Below are 17,969 nucleotides of genomic sequence, written 5' to 3'. Positions count from 1 at the left end.
AGACATATTCGCATCATGACTGCAGTTCGAAAAAAGTTGGGACAGGAATCAAAAAGAATGGACTGTCCCTACATATCCTGCCTCTATCCACAACAAACCTATTAAATTATGCAAGGACAAAATCAAAATTCTTGCAAAATCTCCAAAAAATTGGCAATGTTATCTTCGTAGATTTTTATGAGTTCACATTAAAATACCTCACAGTTCCGAGGGGTTGGGAGGGCCATGGCCCCTCCCCTGGGTACAAGTAACACCTACTTTACACTGGTAAATACGAAAGTATATACATACAAATAAGAAACTGGCAGAAATGTGAACTCAGCTATTTTCCTAATTAACTGATGTGCCTATCCATAATTTTAGTTTTGAGATTTTTTGCAAACAAATCAGTAACAAGGAGCAATGTGCGATTTTTGTATTTGTAGCTTTCATAGAGATTCAAAATTCCTGTTCAATTTCTCACGGTCAGTTTTTACATACATTTCGACTAAATCACAACTGGTTCAATTGCTTTTGACACCAAAAGACTTCATTATAATTTACATCTTACAACTCAGCCATTTAGTAAAAAATGTTAATGAGTTGTTCAAACATGAAGCAGGCCACAAAAAATTGTCTTGCATTCACACAATGTGCAATATATGTTAACAAAGAGTGGAAAAACAACAATAAAATTCAATAAAATCTGAGAAGATATTACATATATTTTACAGAGAAAGTCAAAATAAGTTATGGTACTTACACGTTTGTGGTTGTCCACCTTAATCACCCTGTTGCATCCCTACTTTGAAAGCTCTTGACTGTCTTTTTCAATTATTTTCTTTACACACATCCAGCTACCGAGCTTAGATAAAAGTAACTCAAGACAAAGCGTAAGAAAGTTACAAACTGAATATGCTGTAAAAGTATCTATTTGGGATATCATATCTTATGCAAACTGCAATGCAAAAACATGACTCAATTTCTTACATATATACAACACTGTCTGTTATTTTACAAACATTTCATGGATTGGTAGCTTAGTGGTAGAGCACTGGCGGAAAATCCTCAAGGGATGTTTCACACAGAAGAGGTTGTGAGCATGGGCATACTTAAGGGGGTGTTTCAACCCCCTCCCCCTTAGGTTCAGTAAAATTACCAGATTACCTGTTCTATCCTCTATGCGCAGATCTCACAAAATAGAAGCGTATAGAACGGGATACGGATGAGAAAGAAATTAATTCCACACACCAGATGGGACTGCAAAGCAAATGTCTACAATTTCCTGAAAGTTTCAAAATTTCTCTGGAAAATACCCAGAAAGCTCCTGACATTTCACAAATTCTATAATGCCACATGTAATTTCTACCCGAAATAGCTGCTTGTGAACTTAAGCACAAATATTATAATTTCATTAGAAGTTCCCGATATGGTTTATTATGATTCAAGATTCAAGTATTCCTCAGGTTCTAATTTTTTGATAATTTCAAATTTCCCAACTCGTACTGTTTGATAATCCCGAAAATTGATAAACCATTTTCCAAACTCTACATTGGAATGGGAAACTTGTCCCTATTGGAGATTGTAACTGGATCTGGGTTAGCTTCAGCTATTAGTACTTCTACTCTCTCTGGGTTTAGTGTGTGTGGATTTAGAAAAAAAATAGTTGGTGAAGAATATGATGGTGTTACTGTAATGGGTGGTAGAATTAAGGGGGTGAGATAGACAGATAATTTCAGAGAAGTGTCCAAAAGCAATTTTTGTACATTGTTCAGCACATATTTTAACCCTGGCTATTGCAAATTTCTGTTGATTTTCTGCGATACTGAAACTGTCAAATCAGTTAAAATTTTTTCAAGTTCACTTTATGCATAAATAGGCTAATCGGCACGGGATCCAAACCACTTCCCTCCACCGAGTATCAAACCTGGGAGCCCTTGAAATACATTAATCATATTTAATGTTTCCAACATGAAATTTGCTCATTATGTCAACACTAGAGATTTTTTCAGCTTACAGACTATACAAATTAACGTAGGAGACTGATTGTTGTAAATCATAGTCGAATACTGCAACATGGATTATTGTAAGTAGTTTTATATAATATTTTCAGAAAAAATGTAGAATTGTGCATGTCATCTCTTGTTTATACAGCAGTAGAATTATTTTCTTAATTACTGTTATGTCCATTTTGTGTATTTTCAGTGCATACTTTCAAGGTTTTTAAGTCATACTTGAAGTGTTTTCAAGTTGGTTTTTAGGGCATATAAATCCTCAGTCTAGTAATAATAACCCCTCTGTGCGCCATAACTGATTTCAGTATTGCTACTTCTATTACTTTTTAATTTGTACCTTTAATTCATGATTTCTTTTTAAAAAAAATCTTTAATAACATATTACAACAAAAGTTACATGACACGGAATGATTCTAAAACCATATAAATAAATATAGCAATATGCTGTACAGCTGTGCACAAATTCAGTTCTATTTGACTTCTAAAAAAACAAACATGCACTAAAAATATCAATATCCTCCTGCAAAACATTTTCAAGAACACAATAAAAAGAAGATCTCAACTTTTACATTTACAGTACAAAAGGGGAACACCCTAGTGCTACAAACCAAACTGAATCATTCTCACAAGCAAGAACAAGGGAATCCAGCACACATCTTCCATAAAGAATGCCATCTAACACTGACATAACAAATACGTTCTACTGTCTCCATAAAATTTTATTATGTTAAATACTACATCATGCTATTGGGATGTAGGCCTATGATAAAGGATCCATTGCACTTCCGAAATAAAATTATTAAAGAAAGAAACCTACAGCACTTGCATCACAAGCACTTGGGTGATAAGTTCTTGGTAACCAGGTCTTAACAAGATACAAATCCATTTCTGTGAAAAAGAGCTATCTTCTACAGAGAGGAGAGTGCCTTTACTTCACAACATTGGAAGTTGAGTATCAGTCTTTATAAATACAATATACAAAAGAAATCCTTATTGCACGATTAAAAAATATTACATCTTCTTGGCACCCAGTTTCATGGGCCCCGCCGTGTGTCGGCTGGCCCTGCGAGCCTCCAACTCTTTCTGCCTCTGCAACTTCCTCTGCTCTCGCTTCTTCCGGGCTTCCTCCATCTTTGCCGAGGCTGTAACGAGAATTACAGCATGTTAATACGTTGCTTTCATTTCCATTCAATGAGTGCAAGGCGCATGATGTGATTGCTGGCAAATATTAACTCGACTCCATTGTCCAACGAACCTTTTGGGACCTAGGCCTAGAGGGAGCCAGATTGTGGTACTGATCACATCACCTTTACACTGGCAGAGTTCGTCAATGTGTGAAGCCCCTATTGTAACCTCCAAAAGCTTGTTGAAATGTGCTAGGGAATGCTTTATTTCATTTATAATGTACATTCACTTCAATGAAATACATAGCACAAACATTTATCAAGTGCATTTAAGGTGTAACATCAGTTTCATTGTTTTTTTAAGTTTAAATCTGAAAGCAACAAAACAAGGAGGAGTCATTTGTATGCATCCACTGATTGGAACTCCTTCCTGGATGAAATCAGGTGTGTGTAGAATACGCTAGAGCATAAACTGCCCGACTTGTCAACATAAACACCAACCGTATTGAAATTACACATTGGACAGGCACGCCCTGTTACATTTTGAGCAATACAACTGAACTATCAACATATAATGATCCTCAAGCATACCTTGCACTATAAAACCTTCTCACCTGACGAAATCTCATCCACAGCTTCCCACTCCGCATCATCCCAGCCCTCTCCCCCTTCCTCCCTGGTGGGGGTGCTCTTCATGTCTCCCGTAACAGCTCCAGGGATAGGAGAACGCTGAAACAAGTACGTGCAATGAAACTGAATCTAGTATCTAACGACAGATTTGAATACAGTGGGACCTTGATTACTTGGGAAATATGAAAATCTGGGGAACTGTCATTGCCACCAAGAAGGTATAAAAAAAAATCCGCCAATGTATTTCCGTATTGCACATTAGCTTAATTAATGTCAGTATTCTCACTCTAGTTTAATTATGATACAGATGAAATAAATGAAGGATTAAATGCAATGAAATGTGCTTGCTTGGGTGAAAAATTGAGGCCCCACTGTACTCAAAACTCAGCATAATATCCAATGGGAAGTGACAAGAAAAAACGGAAAAGCAACTACAAAGTGATATTAGAAAAATGTGCACGATGTAATATAAATGATAGCCAAAATTTTAAGGATGGATTGTACACTTGATATAGACGAATTTCTCATTCTTAAATAATTACTTCCTGTAGCAGTTGCTTGTAAAATGAATATTTTTGTAAGTAATGCAAACTAAAGTGGCAATTTGAGTCTCAATCAGGTACTGACCTGAGTATGTTTGCCAAAAAGGTGATCAATTTCTTGCAATCCTTTGGTGATCGAGGGAGAATAAGATTTCAGAATTCTGTAACTTTTTGCATATTGATATGCCACTTATTTGAAAAACAGCCATGAGAACCTATCACATTTCTTTTGTATTTCCTTTCTTTGACTTCAATCTTGCGATACCCAATGCTTGCAAAGAGGGGAAATGTGTCTGTATGTTATCTCCCCAGCTAGGAAAATTTATGTACGTATTGCATTTCTCCAGGCCTCTCGCTGTCGCAATGTTAAATCATAGGAGCATCTCCAACAGCTAGCCCCAAACCTTGACCATCCTCTCTCCTTACAATTTCCACTTGAACTGCTGGCACAATAAACATTAGAGACTTGCATAAGGAACTTAGTTATATCAAACCTGAAAGTTTCTACAATCGACAGCTAACAAAATTAACGTTTCTCACATTTGGTACTTATGCCTATTCATTCAGTATGGAGGTGTGCAAAAAAGTGCAAATAAGCGATGATTTAGCAGTACGGGAATAGGAAGGTCAACTCTTGTCCTCATGCATGTTTACCCATAACTAGAATTCAATAGAGCATATCACATGTAAAATCCATCCTTAGAACTTCAACCAACTTTTAACATTGTGCACAGGGTGTTTAAAAAGTCCTGTACCACAGGGAAATGACAAGTTCTGTTCTTATAAGAGCTCCTCCTAGTTCAAGATGCATCTAGAGAGGAAATCTTATGCTTATCCAGATATGGAACACCATACCCAGTAGTATGGGACAGCAGTAGTTCCACACATACTGTCGTTTCCCTATGATGAAGAACTATTCAGATATCCTGGATGTTTCCATAACTTACATATCATTTAGTTCATTCTTCTAGCATAACTTGCAGATTCTAGCGTGCATATTTCTGTATAGTATATGAATATTTGCAAACATACAATGGAGAGATATCCAATCAACATAGCAGAATAAATGTACAAGATGGATTAAAATATTCACGGATATCGGATCTTACCCTATTCAAGAAATATAGCAAAGAAAACCATGAAAAAATGAGAAGTTAGTAGGAGCACATGCTGCAATCATTTACCCATTCAAAACTCCTGCCCTTGTCCTCTAAAGATTTTTTAAGTAGATGAAGATTGTTAGTTAATAATTAAAGCAACCCTAACACAGTATGATTTGTGTCACTTTGCTGAAGGAAATGGTATTCTCTTAAGAGTCTTACAATTTTCATGAAATGCGGTGACATCATCAATCATTATCCATAACAGGTAACATCTGAATAACTGTAAAAGCAACATTCTCAATGAAAGGTGAAGAAAAGAGCCCATGCATAGTTTGACAACAATTGAAAGGAGGGGAAAGCGGAACTGTCTCCTACGACCACTCACTTGCAGCTTTCTCATTCCGTGGAAATCGTCTTTGGATGGATCTCCCCAGTTGTAAGAACTAATTGACTTTACGCTTGTGGGATCGACTGGGGCAAAGTCAGACTGAATCCAGCCTTCGCTGGGGGTGGTGAACTCCCCATCAGCACCTGCTGGCTGCAAGGAGGAAGGGTTTTCCATTTCACTACATGTTTTCCATCCACAGACACACCACACGTCAACATCAGCATTCATTTACAAAAAACAGAAAAGTGATTATGTACGTTAAGATTCGTGTCTCCATGTTGCACAAAAGGATAGTTTTTTCAGCAAGCCTTCGAAATTAATCGGAAAGAAAAAACTTTTCATTTGTGCAAGGAGGAAACACGAATCTTCACGTACATAATACTTCAACCACGTTTACAGCATCCATCATGCATCAGAAAAGTGCTCATTGAGCATACAAACAAATAATTCAGTATTTAAAAAAGTAATGTCATGTTTCCGGAACTTAAAACAAAAAATCATTAAAAATATAAATTAATGTGCTGGAATACAATACTTGTACTTGTACTTAGGCCACGTCGGAATCAACAAGTGTGTTGTTTCGTTCTCTCCCACTGCTTTCCTCTGTTGAAGTCATTTGATTTGAAAGGCTGCAGTACAGTTGCTCTCACCAGGTGTCAGTTCAAGTGTTACCCTCCGTGTTCTGGGGGAACTACATCAAAAACCTTCACCTATTTACTAGTTACACTAATCAAACATTCACCTGCTTAAAAAGCTACGTTGAAAATTTGGCATGTGATTTCTTCTTTACAATTTTCCTAAATACAAGGTGCATTCAATAAATAACTGGAAAAGTAGTATAAAAAAATCTATAATACGACCGTGATTGTTTTATGTTTGTTATTTTGTGAAGGCATCTGTAAGCTATTCATAGCTAGAGCTGGCACGCCTGCCTCGTGCACGGGATGCTGGGAAACAATTACACAAGATGGCGGCACCCTTACAGGAGTGCTCCAAGCTGGAGCAGCGAAGTGTCGTGAGTTTTTTGTTGAGTGAAGGCATGAAAATGATAGAAATTCATATGACAGTTCAGTACGGTGACAACTGTATGAGTCGATCACAAGTGTACGAGTGGGTTGAGAAGTTCAATTAGGGCATAACCAGTGTTGAAGATTCTCCGCGCATCTAGGTTGCTCTGTCACTGCAGTCATGGAAAAGCAACAGGTCTCAAGTGGAGGACTTGATACGGGAGAACCGGCATATTACTGTCAGTGAAATTGCTTCCCGGATGGAAACAAGTGTAGGATCAGCCCATCATGACATACTGATGCTCGAAAAACTAAAACCAACCATTCTGCAGAGACGACGTGGTCTGGTGTCCACTGGTGTACTTTTGCTCCATGACAATGTGAGACCACACACTGACAGTGTCACATTGTCTACCCTAGAGGACCTACAGGGCTTACCCCACCCTCCACATTCACCTGATCTTGCACCTTCCGACGATTTCCACACCTTTGGCCCACTGAAATATGCACTAAGTGGATCGAGGTTCCGGAATGACGAAGTCCAGTCAGCGGTGCATGAGTGGTTACACATGCATCCAAAAGATTTTTTTCTTACGGAATCAGTGCCCTTATCAAGCCCTGGCATAGTAGGTGTATTGAACTGGGGGGAGGACTACGTTGAAACATAGTACTGTAGGTCTTTTGGTGCTAGTAATAAATATTTGTTACAACATATTTCCGGTTATATATTGAATGAGCCTTGTATAGAGTTTTCATTAGTCCCGCACCGTGTCCGTGCGGTCAAAGGCATCATGCTGTGGACCCTGGCTACGAGATGCAAGCAGGTTCGAGTCTCCTGGGGGGAAACGTAACAACTTTTCTCCTGAGATTTCGGCCTGTGTATGGGACCGGTGGCCAGCCACCATCGTGAGAAAATTGGGGAGCTACGAATGAGTAGCATAACCTGGTTATGGAAACCTACAACAACAACTTGGGAGTTCATCGTGCTGACCACACATCAATCACCCTATACTGGCTGGACAATCTCCCGCCTCAGCAGGTGAGAGTGAGCCAGCAAGCGGTAGGTAAACCCTGGCCCTCACGGCTGTTACGCCACAGATTAAAAAAAATAAATTATCATTAAAATGTCCCAAGTTTTAGATCATCTATTAAATAAATGTTGCCTCCCGAAAGTGAAAGTTGGAATATGGCTGCCACGTGAAACGTTTCAGTGAGTTGAAACTTGCACTAATCACACCTTCCACCTCTTCCCTCAAACTCCATCTATGTCAGGGATTCAGACTACAACGGTGCAGGGATTCCATACGTGGAATGGTGTTTTAGGGGACAGCACCTGTCGATTCTGACACAGCCTTAATTATCTCTGAACCATTCCTGAGTGGATGGTGGCAGTGGAAACAGAAATTAATAGAACCATTGATAAATAGCTTCATGGAAGAATTTTATTCCAGTACATTAACAACATAACCTCTATCTCTCTGCAATAGAAAATTCAACGTTTCTAAAATTTCACTTTTGTGAAATGCTTGGCCTTAGATAACCTACTTTTAAAATTATTGTTACCTGATCTTTGTGGTAAGCATTTAATGCTTGTATCTTCTGTTGTAACGTGAAGCAGCAGATGTGCAATTATACACTAACATGAAAAAAAACGCAGAGAACAGAGTTCCCCTAATTTTCCTCAAACAATTTCCCTTCTTTTCAAAACATTTCCAAGCCATTTGGTAATGTTTCAACTTACAGATTATGTAAAAAAGAATTAACAACTTTACACATTTGCCTGGGAACACTTGCGAGCACAAACTGCTCTGAATAGAGAGTAGTGATGAAATGAAACTGCAGAACCATTTGCTACAGAAGTCTCAAAGCGCCGTTATTGTTCTACACCGATAAGAACATTTACCAAAACATACAAATTTATGACAAAATATAAGGAACACACTGCAAAAGTAGTGCTGATGAAGCTTATCGAAGAGACAATCAGAAATAAGCATTTATCCAGGGCACAAAATAACCCCACTCAGGAAACATTTAAAAATCCAAGCAGAGAGCGATACTCACTGGACTTATAGGTTCCTCTAAGCTACCCCAGTCTTCAGTGTCCCAGCCATCTGTGCCTGCTGCAGTTTCTCTGCCTGCAGATGCCGCAGGTGCACTCTTCTCCTCATCCCCTTGACCCTGTCGTCCTGGAGTCTGGAATTATTTTTTCTTTAATTAGTTTATCAGCTGATGGTCATTATACATAACTCTTTTTCCTACTTTCTTCCTCTTTCTCACAACAGAAGAGAGGGTGGGGGTAGAATCCTTTCCCCATCTCTCTTCCATCTCATTCCTCTCTCTCTCTCTGGGAGAGAGAGAGAAGGATTGAGAAACAGATGGGAGGGAGGGGAAGAGAGAGAGAGGAAGTTGCAGACATTCCATGAAGAACTGGAATGGTTCATTCACCTCTTCAATTAATGTGGTGACTGCTACAGGTTTTGCTCTGTTAACTGTGCTTGCTTTCTGCATTGCCTGCTATGTGAGTTTATATTTGTAATGTTGTCTTGCTGTACATGTGCTACATTTTCCATCAGTTGTGAAACCGAGACAATCTGCTTTACGAGGTATTTAGTACTTTTGCATGTACTCAAAATAAAAAAATGCATAAAAATACTAACTTTCTTTGTTTTGTAAGGTATTACTACACTGTCTTTAAGCCTGAAAGGTAAAAATCCGAATAAGAAAACTGTCCTCCCATCTCACTAACTGCAAGCAGAAAGAAAGGACAGAAGCATAATGATACAAAACAAATTACACCTTTATACTCATTACATAAACCAATTTAAAGAACGTAAATACAACAATACATATAAAATGTACCTCCATATCTCCCCAATTTTCAGATTCCCAGGTTTCGTCATAATCTGACACAGAGTCGGCACCTTTGCTCTCTTCTTGCTCCAGAGAGGTCATCGAGGTGACGCTGGATGTGGTGGTGGAGATGCTGCTGCTAGATGGTTGCTCTGAAAAGAAAAGCAAAACAAACAATGTGGATTCATTCAGACTTTGACCTCTGACAATTTGACACCTGTGACTTTTGCTCCATTTCACTGGTGCTTTTTTAATGAAAATAGAAAACAAAAAAGATTCCAGTATTGTTCACACTTCTGTTTTCTTTCTTTCTATTTTGGTTTAACATTGCCTATTGATCTCTTGGGTTAATTGCAATGATGATGGACCAAACAAACTTATACATCCTAACCTATAGCGAACAGAAGTGTCACACACCAGTAAACCCTCTCCGGATGGGAACTTTTCAAACTTGGTACAAAGTACAAAAACGTAGCTCGAGAACTAATTGTAATAGAGGTGTCTTGTGTTTCTGCGTGGCAAACTCAATTGTTTTTCTGATTAACTTCCTAACCTAAACCTCTGAAGCTCTGAGCTCGAGATACAGCAATTTCCCGTGAGCGAGCAACTTTTGGCCTGGTAGCCGACAACTTCCGGTAACCACTTTCATTAAAAGCGTGTTCTTTGTGCCCTGTAGAACTTCATAAAAAAAAAGGAAAACTGTTACAGGTAATCAAAGCCGCATAGACCAACTAAAGATCGTCAACCCGTTTAATGCGTTGTCATCTAGGTTTCCCGCAAAAGTTGACGTCGATCTTACGTATGTTGCAACTCCAGTTTCCCGCTTCATACGTTTCCCAACTGTGCCGGTCATAAAATTTGCCAAAACAGTGTTTTGTTGTCTGAGTGACTTCTCCCATTTTTCTACAATGCAAGTTGAGGAAGAGTTTGAACTGATCCCTGGGAAAGGGAAGGGGGGTGAATATGAAGTTAACTGAAGCAAAGAATACGTGACTTTTTTTACGATGTGTTTTAGACAGCCGAACCAGAACTACATTTACAGCACCGATTTTTTTGTTTTGTTTTGTGCCAGGGAAAGTTTGTGTTCTCTCCCAAGAGAGTCTTCGCTTACCAGTTAATCCTGTAACCGACAATGTTCTAGTGAACGCAGATACAATCCAATATTCATTCTGTCCGATTATCTCCCGTCTCTTGCTCGCACCAGTGTGACTACTGTCAAGATTCTTCTGAGTTTCACTTCTTGCAATAAACGAGATTGTTTTCCTTTCCGTAGGTCTCCCTGCAAACGGGTTTCTTATGAACTAAAATTGTAAGAATTTCGTGGAAGAGCAACGACTTTGCACAATTAAAAGAAAATACCGTTTTTTAAAAGGCTTTTTGCCACAACATGCATCCCGTGCATAACCGGTTGTATAACTAGGCAGGATAAATGGTGTTAAACGTCTCCTTGGAATCTTTGTGTCCGCGTAAGCTCAGTGTTCTCATTTTGTGTAACATTTTTTACACTTTCTTTAAAACGTACAATATTTTTATATAGTATATAGTATAAAACATCCTTTGTGGAGGTAATTTATACTCTACTTTATTTACACCTGAAAACAGGCGCCATCTTGAAAAGTTTGGATAACTCGAAGTCGTTTAATATGAAGTTGACTTTTTTTGGTCCCTTGAACTTCATATTAACGAGGTTTTCCTGTATACAGTTACACAGATACGGCTATATCGGCCGATAATAATCGGTCCCATCCCTAAAATATATTGTTTTGTTATTCCAGTATGTTATACTTTTGTATGTACTGTATATAAATGATTAAAAAAGACAGAACTGAATTATCATCTGTAGTTTTCAAGAAATAACATAATTCACGATATGTGCGACTTACTCATTTTATATATATTAATTTGTATTTTCAATAAATTAAAAATACAAATTAATATAAAAAAGAATAATGACATGTTAATTGCTACAACGTGGTGCTAGTTTTGTTTGAAATCAGCCAATCCGAAGTGCATAATTTGGGTGGTTTTTGTTTGAAACCAGCCATTGGCTAAGTTTAATTCATATTTCTGATACCTTAACGACTATGCATCAAAATCAGTGAGAATCAATAAGTGTACCTGCATCGGTATCGGTTCAGAATGCTTCTCATATGTCAATTTTGCCTGCAACATAACAGCTTTTATTTCTCAGTACAATTTTACAACAACAGATCATTTTCTTGGTTATGTGTCAATGCAGTATTGGCCAAATTATTGGGACTCATTGTAAAAAGAAGCACATTTCCTTGTTTTGAAAGTGTTCTAACTAAATATATTTGACGATTGTTATAACTTTTTATGGGATTAAACTGTATGTCTGCTTCGATGTAATCTTGATACCCACAATACAATCCTTTCTTTTAGTGTGTCCCAAGAATACATGGCAGCATGATTCTTTGCACGTTTGCAAAAATGCCTGGAGCAATACGTACATTGTTTACAGTGTTATTTATGCCATTTTTTGGTTATAACCAGGGATGTGCCGAAGCCGATTACAGATGTATGAAAATCGGCAGAAATTGACATATCGGCATCGGCAAAAATCCGATATTTAGACCGGTACAGATAATACTACAGTTTTACAGTGCGTACAAAACTCGAATTTGGCTCTGTCGTATGGAACACAGAAGTTCAAAAACGTACAGCAAATTTAGAACGTGTACAGTCAAAATTATTGTGATAAAAGGTAAAGTGTTCCCCTGTGCATAGCACCACGCCATGAAGGCGTATAGGGGGTGTGGGGGTAACGCCCCACACTTTCTTGATCCGGTCGTGAGTGGGGGTGATGTGATCAGCATCACGCCCCTGACCGCCTTTACCCCCCAGGGTTTCCCCCAGGTACCCATGTTATTCGACGCTGGGTAGGCGCCGGGGCCGCTTCCACCGTTAGAAAAGTTCCCGGATTTGAACCGGCCGGGGATCGAACCCGGGACCTTGAGCATGGTAGTCAGACGCGTAACCGACTGAGCCACCGCGGCCACTAATTATTGTGATACATGAAATTCAAACTGGAAGGCGAATTTCCCAGGTTCGAATCGTATACCAACTTAATAGAGCAATTCCATATGGACAGACTTGACCACAGAAGGACAGCCCGAGACCTTATGCTACTTTGGAAAATTTTTAACGGCAAACTTCGATCTCCTCTGTGGCTTTCACAATTCAAAATATGCATTCCGAACATAAAAACACAACCCAAGCATGGAACCTTCTATGTGAGCAAAGCACGAACAAATATCATGAAAAGGTCACCTATTTGGAGAATGAGTGCGGTCTACAATGCTATGGAGAAAGAGAATAAAAGTGTCGATTTATTCACAATGTCATATTCCCAATTCAAGAAAACAGTTATGAATACATTGGCTAAAAAAATAGATGGAAATATGTTATGAAACTCTACAATATTGTTATTCTATGTATTGTATAAGAAATTGTACTATTCTATTACAATGTGAACTCTGTAAATTGGTGTAAACCTGTTGAGTTCAATATAATAAATAAATAAATAAATAATAAAATTATTGCAAACTCTCATTCAGACGATCAACCTACCTATAAATCGGAAATAAAACAGTGCATTGCTGAACCAGGATCTGCTGTTGTATTGGAAATTCAAAAATGAGTATTCAAACCTGAAGCAAGTGCTGAGAAAATACTTGAGCATACCTGCTGCATCAGTATTCAGTGTTCAGTGTTGCTGAACAGATTTGCGATAAGAAGTAGGTTACTTCCTGAAGTGTTTCCAAATCTCATATTTCTGAAGTTGAATCTGGCAGAACAGAAAGAAATTCATTTTGCATTTCAAAGAACTGCTTGTGTACTAATGTTAAATCTCTAAGTTCACATAACCTTTTGTAGATGGAAATGTACATTTGCATCTCTTGAGAATATATATGTATATACATATGATATGCAATAGAAATGTACATAGCAAATTTATTTTTGTCATGCAGAAAATAACATCCCATTTCTGTTTATGATTGATTTGTTGTTTTAAGTCCACTTTATGCACAGGAAGGCTAATCGGGACTGGACCTACAGTTAAAAATGGAATCCTAACCACTGTGCCATGTGCCTCCACCGGGTATCGAACCCGGGACCCCTTGATTACAAGGCGACGACGTTACCACTACGCCATCGGGGAGGCCCCCATTTCTGTTTAATAATCTTATGTATCGGAATCTGTATCAGTTCCAAAAATTATCTGCGAGTACATGGGCATCAGTAAATTTTCAGCTTCGTCATATCCCTAGTTATAACAAAGGAAATAATATTAATTCTGGTTGTTGTAAGGGTGTTCTTGTATCTTTGGAGCAACATGTAATTTCATAAAGCACATGGTTTGAAATTTAGAAATAAAGAGTGATATGGGAACTGTACAGAAGCAGTGATTAAAATGGGCTAGAAAAGAGATGAAGGTGGTTATACTTCGTACTTGCAGTGTGTATAACAATGCAATGTGTATCACAAAAACATAAAATCTGTCAAATTTCTCTACACAAAGTGAGTTTATCTGTGTTTCATTGTATCAACTAATGAGTCCAACACTGTATTTACATCTAAACAAAAAAATACTGCAACTATACTCACCCAAAGACCCAGGCTTGCTCAAACTCTTGCTTGTGATGGTGGTCGACCTCACAGTGTCCGATTGGCTCCTGTAGAACTTTGAAGTGACGGCACTCACAGCCCAGCCTGCCCACGTAGCTGCCGCATTTGATAAGCTTGGTGTAGCCGTGTGGACATCAGCCTCTGCAAAAACACCAACAAAATTAAAGTTTTTGCACAAAATCCAATTATATTTAACCTGTATGGTTTATTCCACAACCACAATGGAAATTTAACAACCACTTTTGTTCAGAGTAAGCATTAACACATTCCCCGCGTGGGTGGTTTCGCTAATTCCTTCCTCCTGCACCAAAGTGGTCATTGGACTATACTTTGGAAATTCGGTTATGAAGTTTCTTTTCCTGTACAAAATAGAACAGCCAAAACATATTTATGTGCATTTGACTCCCCACACCTTATTGATCATGCCTTATGCACATCATAGTTCTACTTGTGATCCACAGCACGCTAGGAACAACCAAGTCAAGCCTCATATTTCGGTCATTATGACTGACGTGGCCGAAAGTAGGTGTGGGTTTATAACTAGGGTGCAGATTTATAGGCACTAAAAACCTTTCAAATAGGCAGGCAAATAGGCACCAAAAATTATGAATATAGGCACTTAAAAGGCATCAAAAATGAAATAGGTGATAATGTGATGAAATTGATTAATGGACACTCACAAAGATTCCCCATGCCCAGGCAGAGATTCGAACCCAGGACCCCTGACGTCATTGGAGCCTTTATGGCAAAGTACGAGTAACAAACAGGTTTTCCAGTTATTTTCAAAGATCTGACATCTCTTTGAGACCCTCAAATCTTGCAAATACCATATTTCAGTCACTTCAATGTAAACAAAAGCTTTACTTCTTCAATGTAAGGAAACCGAAAGGTGCATAAAAAAAATGTGAAGTAAACAAAAAATGGCAAAATAGGCATTTTAGGCATGATTAAGCAAAATAGGTGCTAACCCTCAAAATAGGCATTTATAGGCAATACAAAAATGCATTTTCAGACTAGGAACACCATGAAACAAACTTTAAATACTAAAGTCTATGTTTTACTACCAAGAAATATAAAAAGGCAAAGAGGCAAAAATCTGCACCCTATTTATAACATTAACTTAGACAATAGCCACAACATATACCTTCTTTCTGTTGTCCAAAAAGATATATGTAGTCTATTGTATGAGTTAATATTGCAATACTGATGACGTGTAGTGTAAATTATACAGTGCGTCCATTTCGATCTGCAGCCGAGAGATCGGGAGAAGCGTGGCGGGCGGCACTGACGGAGATGCCGACATTTGCGGCCTGAAATGCCCGCTTATTTTTATGGACATATGCAGACATTTATATAAATATTGCAAAACGAGCACTAACCTGTGTTATAAGAGTATGGTTTTAATTTTAGTAGCTTAGTGACTGTATGTGCCGATGATTTTGACACGCCCACCTCTTGTGAAACACGGCGTAGAGGTTTGTTTGGAGAACGTTCTAACGCTGCACCAATATCATCGAGTTTTACTTCGGTTAGAATCCGTCGTTTTTGCTTAGGTGTTTTAAAATTTAACAATACAGTTTCTCGTAATTTAAGGACAAGATATCTAACTGTATCTCTGTGTGGAGTTGAAACGCATGGGAATTTCTGTACAAATTACCTACACACGTCTCTACACGAGTTTGTTTTCACGTAGGTACGTGTCATACATAAAAAATCTTTGTTCTAACGTGAATCTTGCGGCTGGCATTCCAATCGTCTCACTGACACGTCACACATACACACTACAATAACACAAACAAGTAACTGCAAGTAACCAAGAATAACACTCTTGCGCACAGTACGAAATTAACACGCTCTTGGTTTACATTGCTCGCCACTATATTTACAACTCTGTCTTCATCTAGTCGCGAAGGAACAAAAAACTCGAGCTCGGATATTTCGGATTGTGAGGAAGCTCACGAAAACCATTCACTTTTATCGGTTTCGTCTGCAGTGTAATCCTGATACAGTGTTGCACATTCGAAACCTCCAAACGATTCCCATCGCCACAAAACTCTTTCAAGGATATAAACTTAAGCAGGACGTTACTGATCAAAACCATGATTAAAATGCTTTTTTATCTGTGGCTCTTAACATCGTTTCTATAGCGTATTTATTTGTGTATATAAGAGCAGAACTTGGATGAATTACAGAAGAACTTTTGCGTGTTATAACACAGGTTAGTGCTAGTTTTGCAATATTTATATAAATGTCTGCATATGTCTATAAAAATAAGCGGGCATTACAGGCCGCAAATGTCGGCTTCTCCGTCAGCGCCGCCCGCCACGCTTCTCCCGATCTCTCGGCTGCAGATCGAAATGGACGCACGGTATAAACTGTGGATCGAAAAAATGTATTTGAAAATATCAATGTACAAGACTTCTTAACATCTGAACCACCATGTAAGAGACCCGGTTTTGATCCCCAGCGGGGGAAAACCAAGATTCTTTCCACCTGTTCAAGTAGCTCCGGTGCCTACCCAGCGTCGTATCAAGTGGGTACCTGGAGGAAACTCTGGGGGTAAAGGCAGCCAGGGGCATGGTGCTGATCACATCACCCCCACCTTCAACTGTGATAAAGAAAGTGTGGGGCCCTAACTCCACACCCCCTATACACCTTCATGGCATGGTGCAAAGTACAGGGGAACACTTTTTTACAAGACTTCTTAACACATTGTGAATATCTCTTCCAGTTATCATGTTGTGATAAAAGGTGTTGTTTACCCAACGTTTGAAACACACTGCAATATGAAAGGAGTAACAAGAGAGATTTGTCAGTAATTACCACAGCTTTCCCTACAAAAATAGTTCTTAAACTATGCATATCTTGAAGAGAAGAAATTTTGTCAGTATTCATAATTACTATTTGTTCAGAAGTATTGATTTCATTCCCAAAAAGGAACCAATAAATACATAAATCGATGGGAAGTGATTCAGATTTCTCACCCATTGACTCCCTGAGGCTCGGATCTTCCGACACCTTCTCCATCTTTCCCAAGAATCCCTTGATGGTCCTGAACACATTGTCCCGCACAGACTTCTCTGGGTCTATGGTCAGCTGGCAGAGGGCAGGGAGAATGCGAGCTGCTACCTCGGCCAACAGGAAGTACTGCTGAGTGGCTGCCAAAGCCAAGACTCCTGGAAGTATTCAGAACAGAACAACAAAATCAGAGCAAGAAATGTGTATGAATGAACTACATTGTGTACACCAGTGCCTTATTAAGTGACGATTATTTGTACTGTTACGTTGAAGTGTATCGGAAGGGAAGGACCAAAATTGCTGACACTGCCAAAGGTAATCTCAAAGAGTGTATATACAGTGACGGAGGAAAACAATGTGTTAGGATGGTTAGCAACTCTCCTACCACCCAACAATACACAACCGTATTTTCAGATGCTGGTTAACCACCGTATCATGGAAGGTTCATTCTGAAAAAAAGACGAATGAATTAGACAGAAAAAACATTGAGGTGTATTTTATGTAACCTTGAAGTAAAAATACTTTTATCCCTTTGTTTCAGTAGTATAAACTACCAAACAATGGGTTTTATCGAGGCTCAATGTATGTATTATCAGAGAAAAAGGGTTTGTTCAACTATTTTTTTTTATTATTATTATTATTAAACAATTCTGGATGTGCCTC

General features: G+C 38.6%; 1 protein-coding gene across 2 annotated transcripts in view; it reads right to left on the bottom strand.

Annotated features, from left to right (window-relative positions):
* Positions 1-2,344: 2,344 nt before the first annotated feature.
* The window catches only part of LOC145983114 (N-terminal kinase-like protein), a 37,451-nt gene continuing 21,826 nt past the window's right edge, over positions 2,345-17,969 (bottom strand). Inside the window, exons 11-17 of one of the 2 annotated variants that reach the window (XM_083116392.1) lie at positions 17,273-17,464; positions 14,268-14,429; positions 9,648-9,790; positions 8,850-8,981; positions 5,779-5,931; positions 3,733-3,847; positions 2,345-3,136 (exon numbers count right to left, since the gene is read on the bottom strand). In XM_083116392.1, coding sequence (XP_082972518.1) covers positions 3,006-3,136; positions 3,733-3,847; positions 5,779-5,931; positions 8,850-8,981; positions 9,648-9,790; positions 14,268-14,429; positions 17,273-17,464 — 1,028 coding nt within the window. In that variant the 3' untranslated portion in view covers positions 2,345-3,005. The remainder of the gene's footprint in view (positions 3,137-3,732; positions 3,848-5,778; positions 5,932-8,849; positions 8,982-9,647; positions 9,791-14,267; positions 14,430-17,272; positions 17,465-17,969) is intronic. The other variant, XM_083116393.1, reaches the window with a different exon arrangement.

Source organism: Lepisma saccharinum, unplaced genomic scaffold, assembly GCF_977018435.1.
Source record: "Lepisma saccharinum unplaced genomic scaffold, izLepSacc3.1 HAP1_SCAFFOLD_656, whole genome shotgun sequence".
Classification (NCBI taxonomy): Eukaryota; Metazoa; Arthropoda; class Insecta; order Zygentoma; family Lepismatidae; genus Lepisma; species Lepisma saccharinum.
The sequence above is the reverse complement of the archived record's forward strand: the minus strand, read 5'-3'. Positions and strand labels throughout refer to the sequence as shown.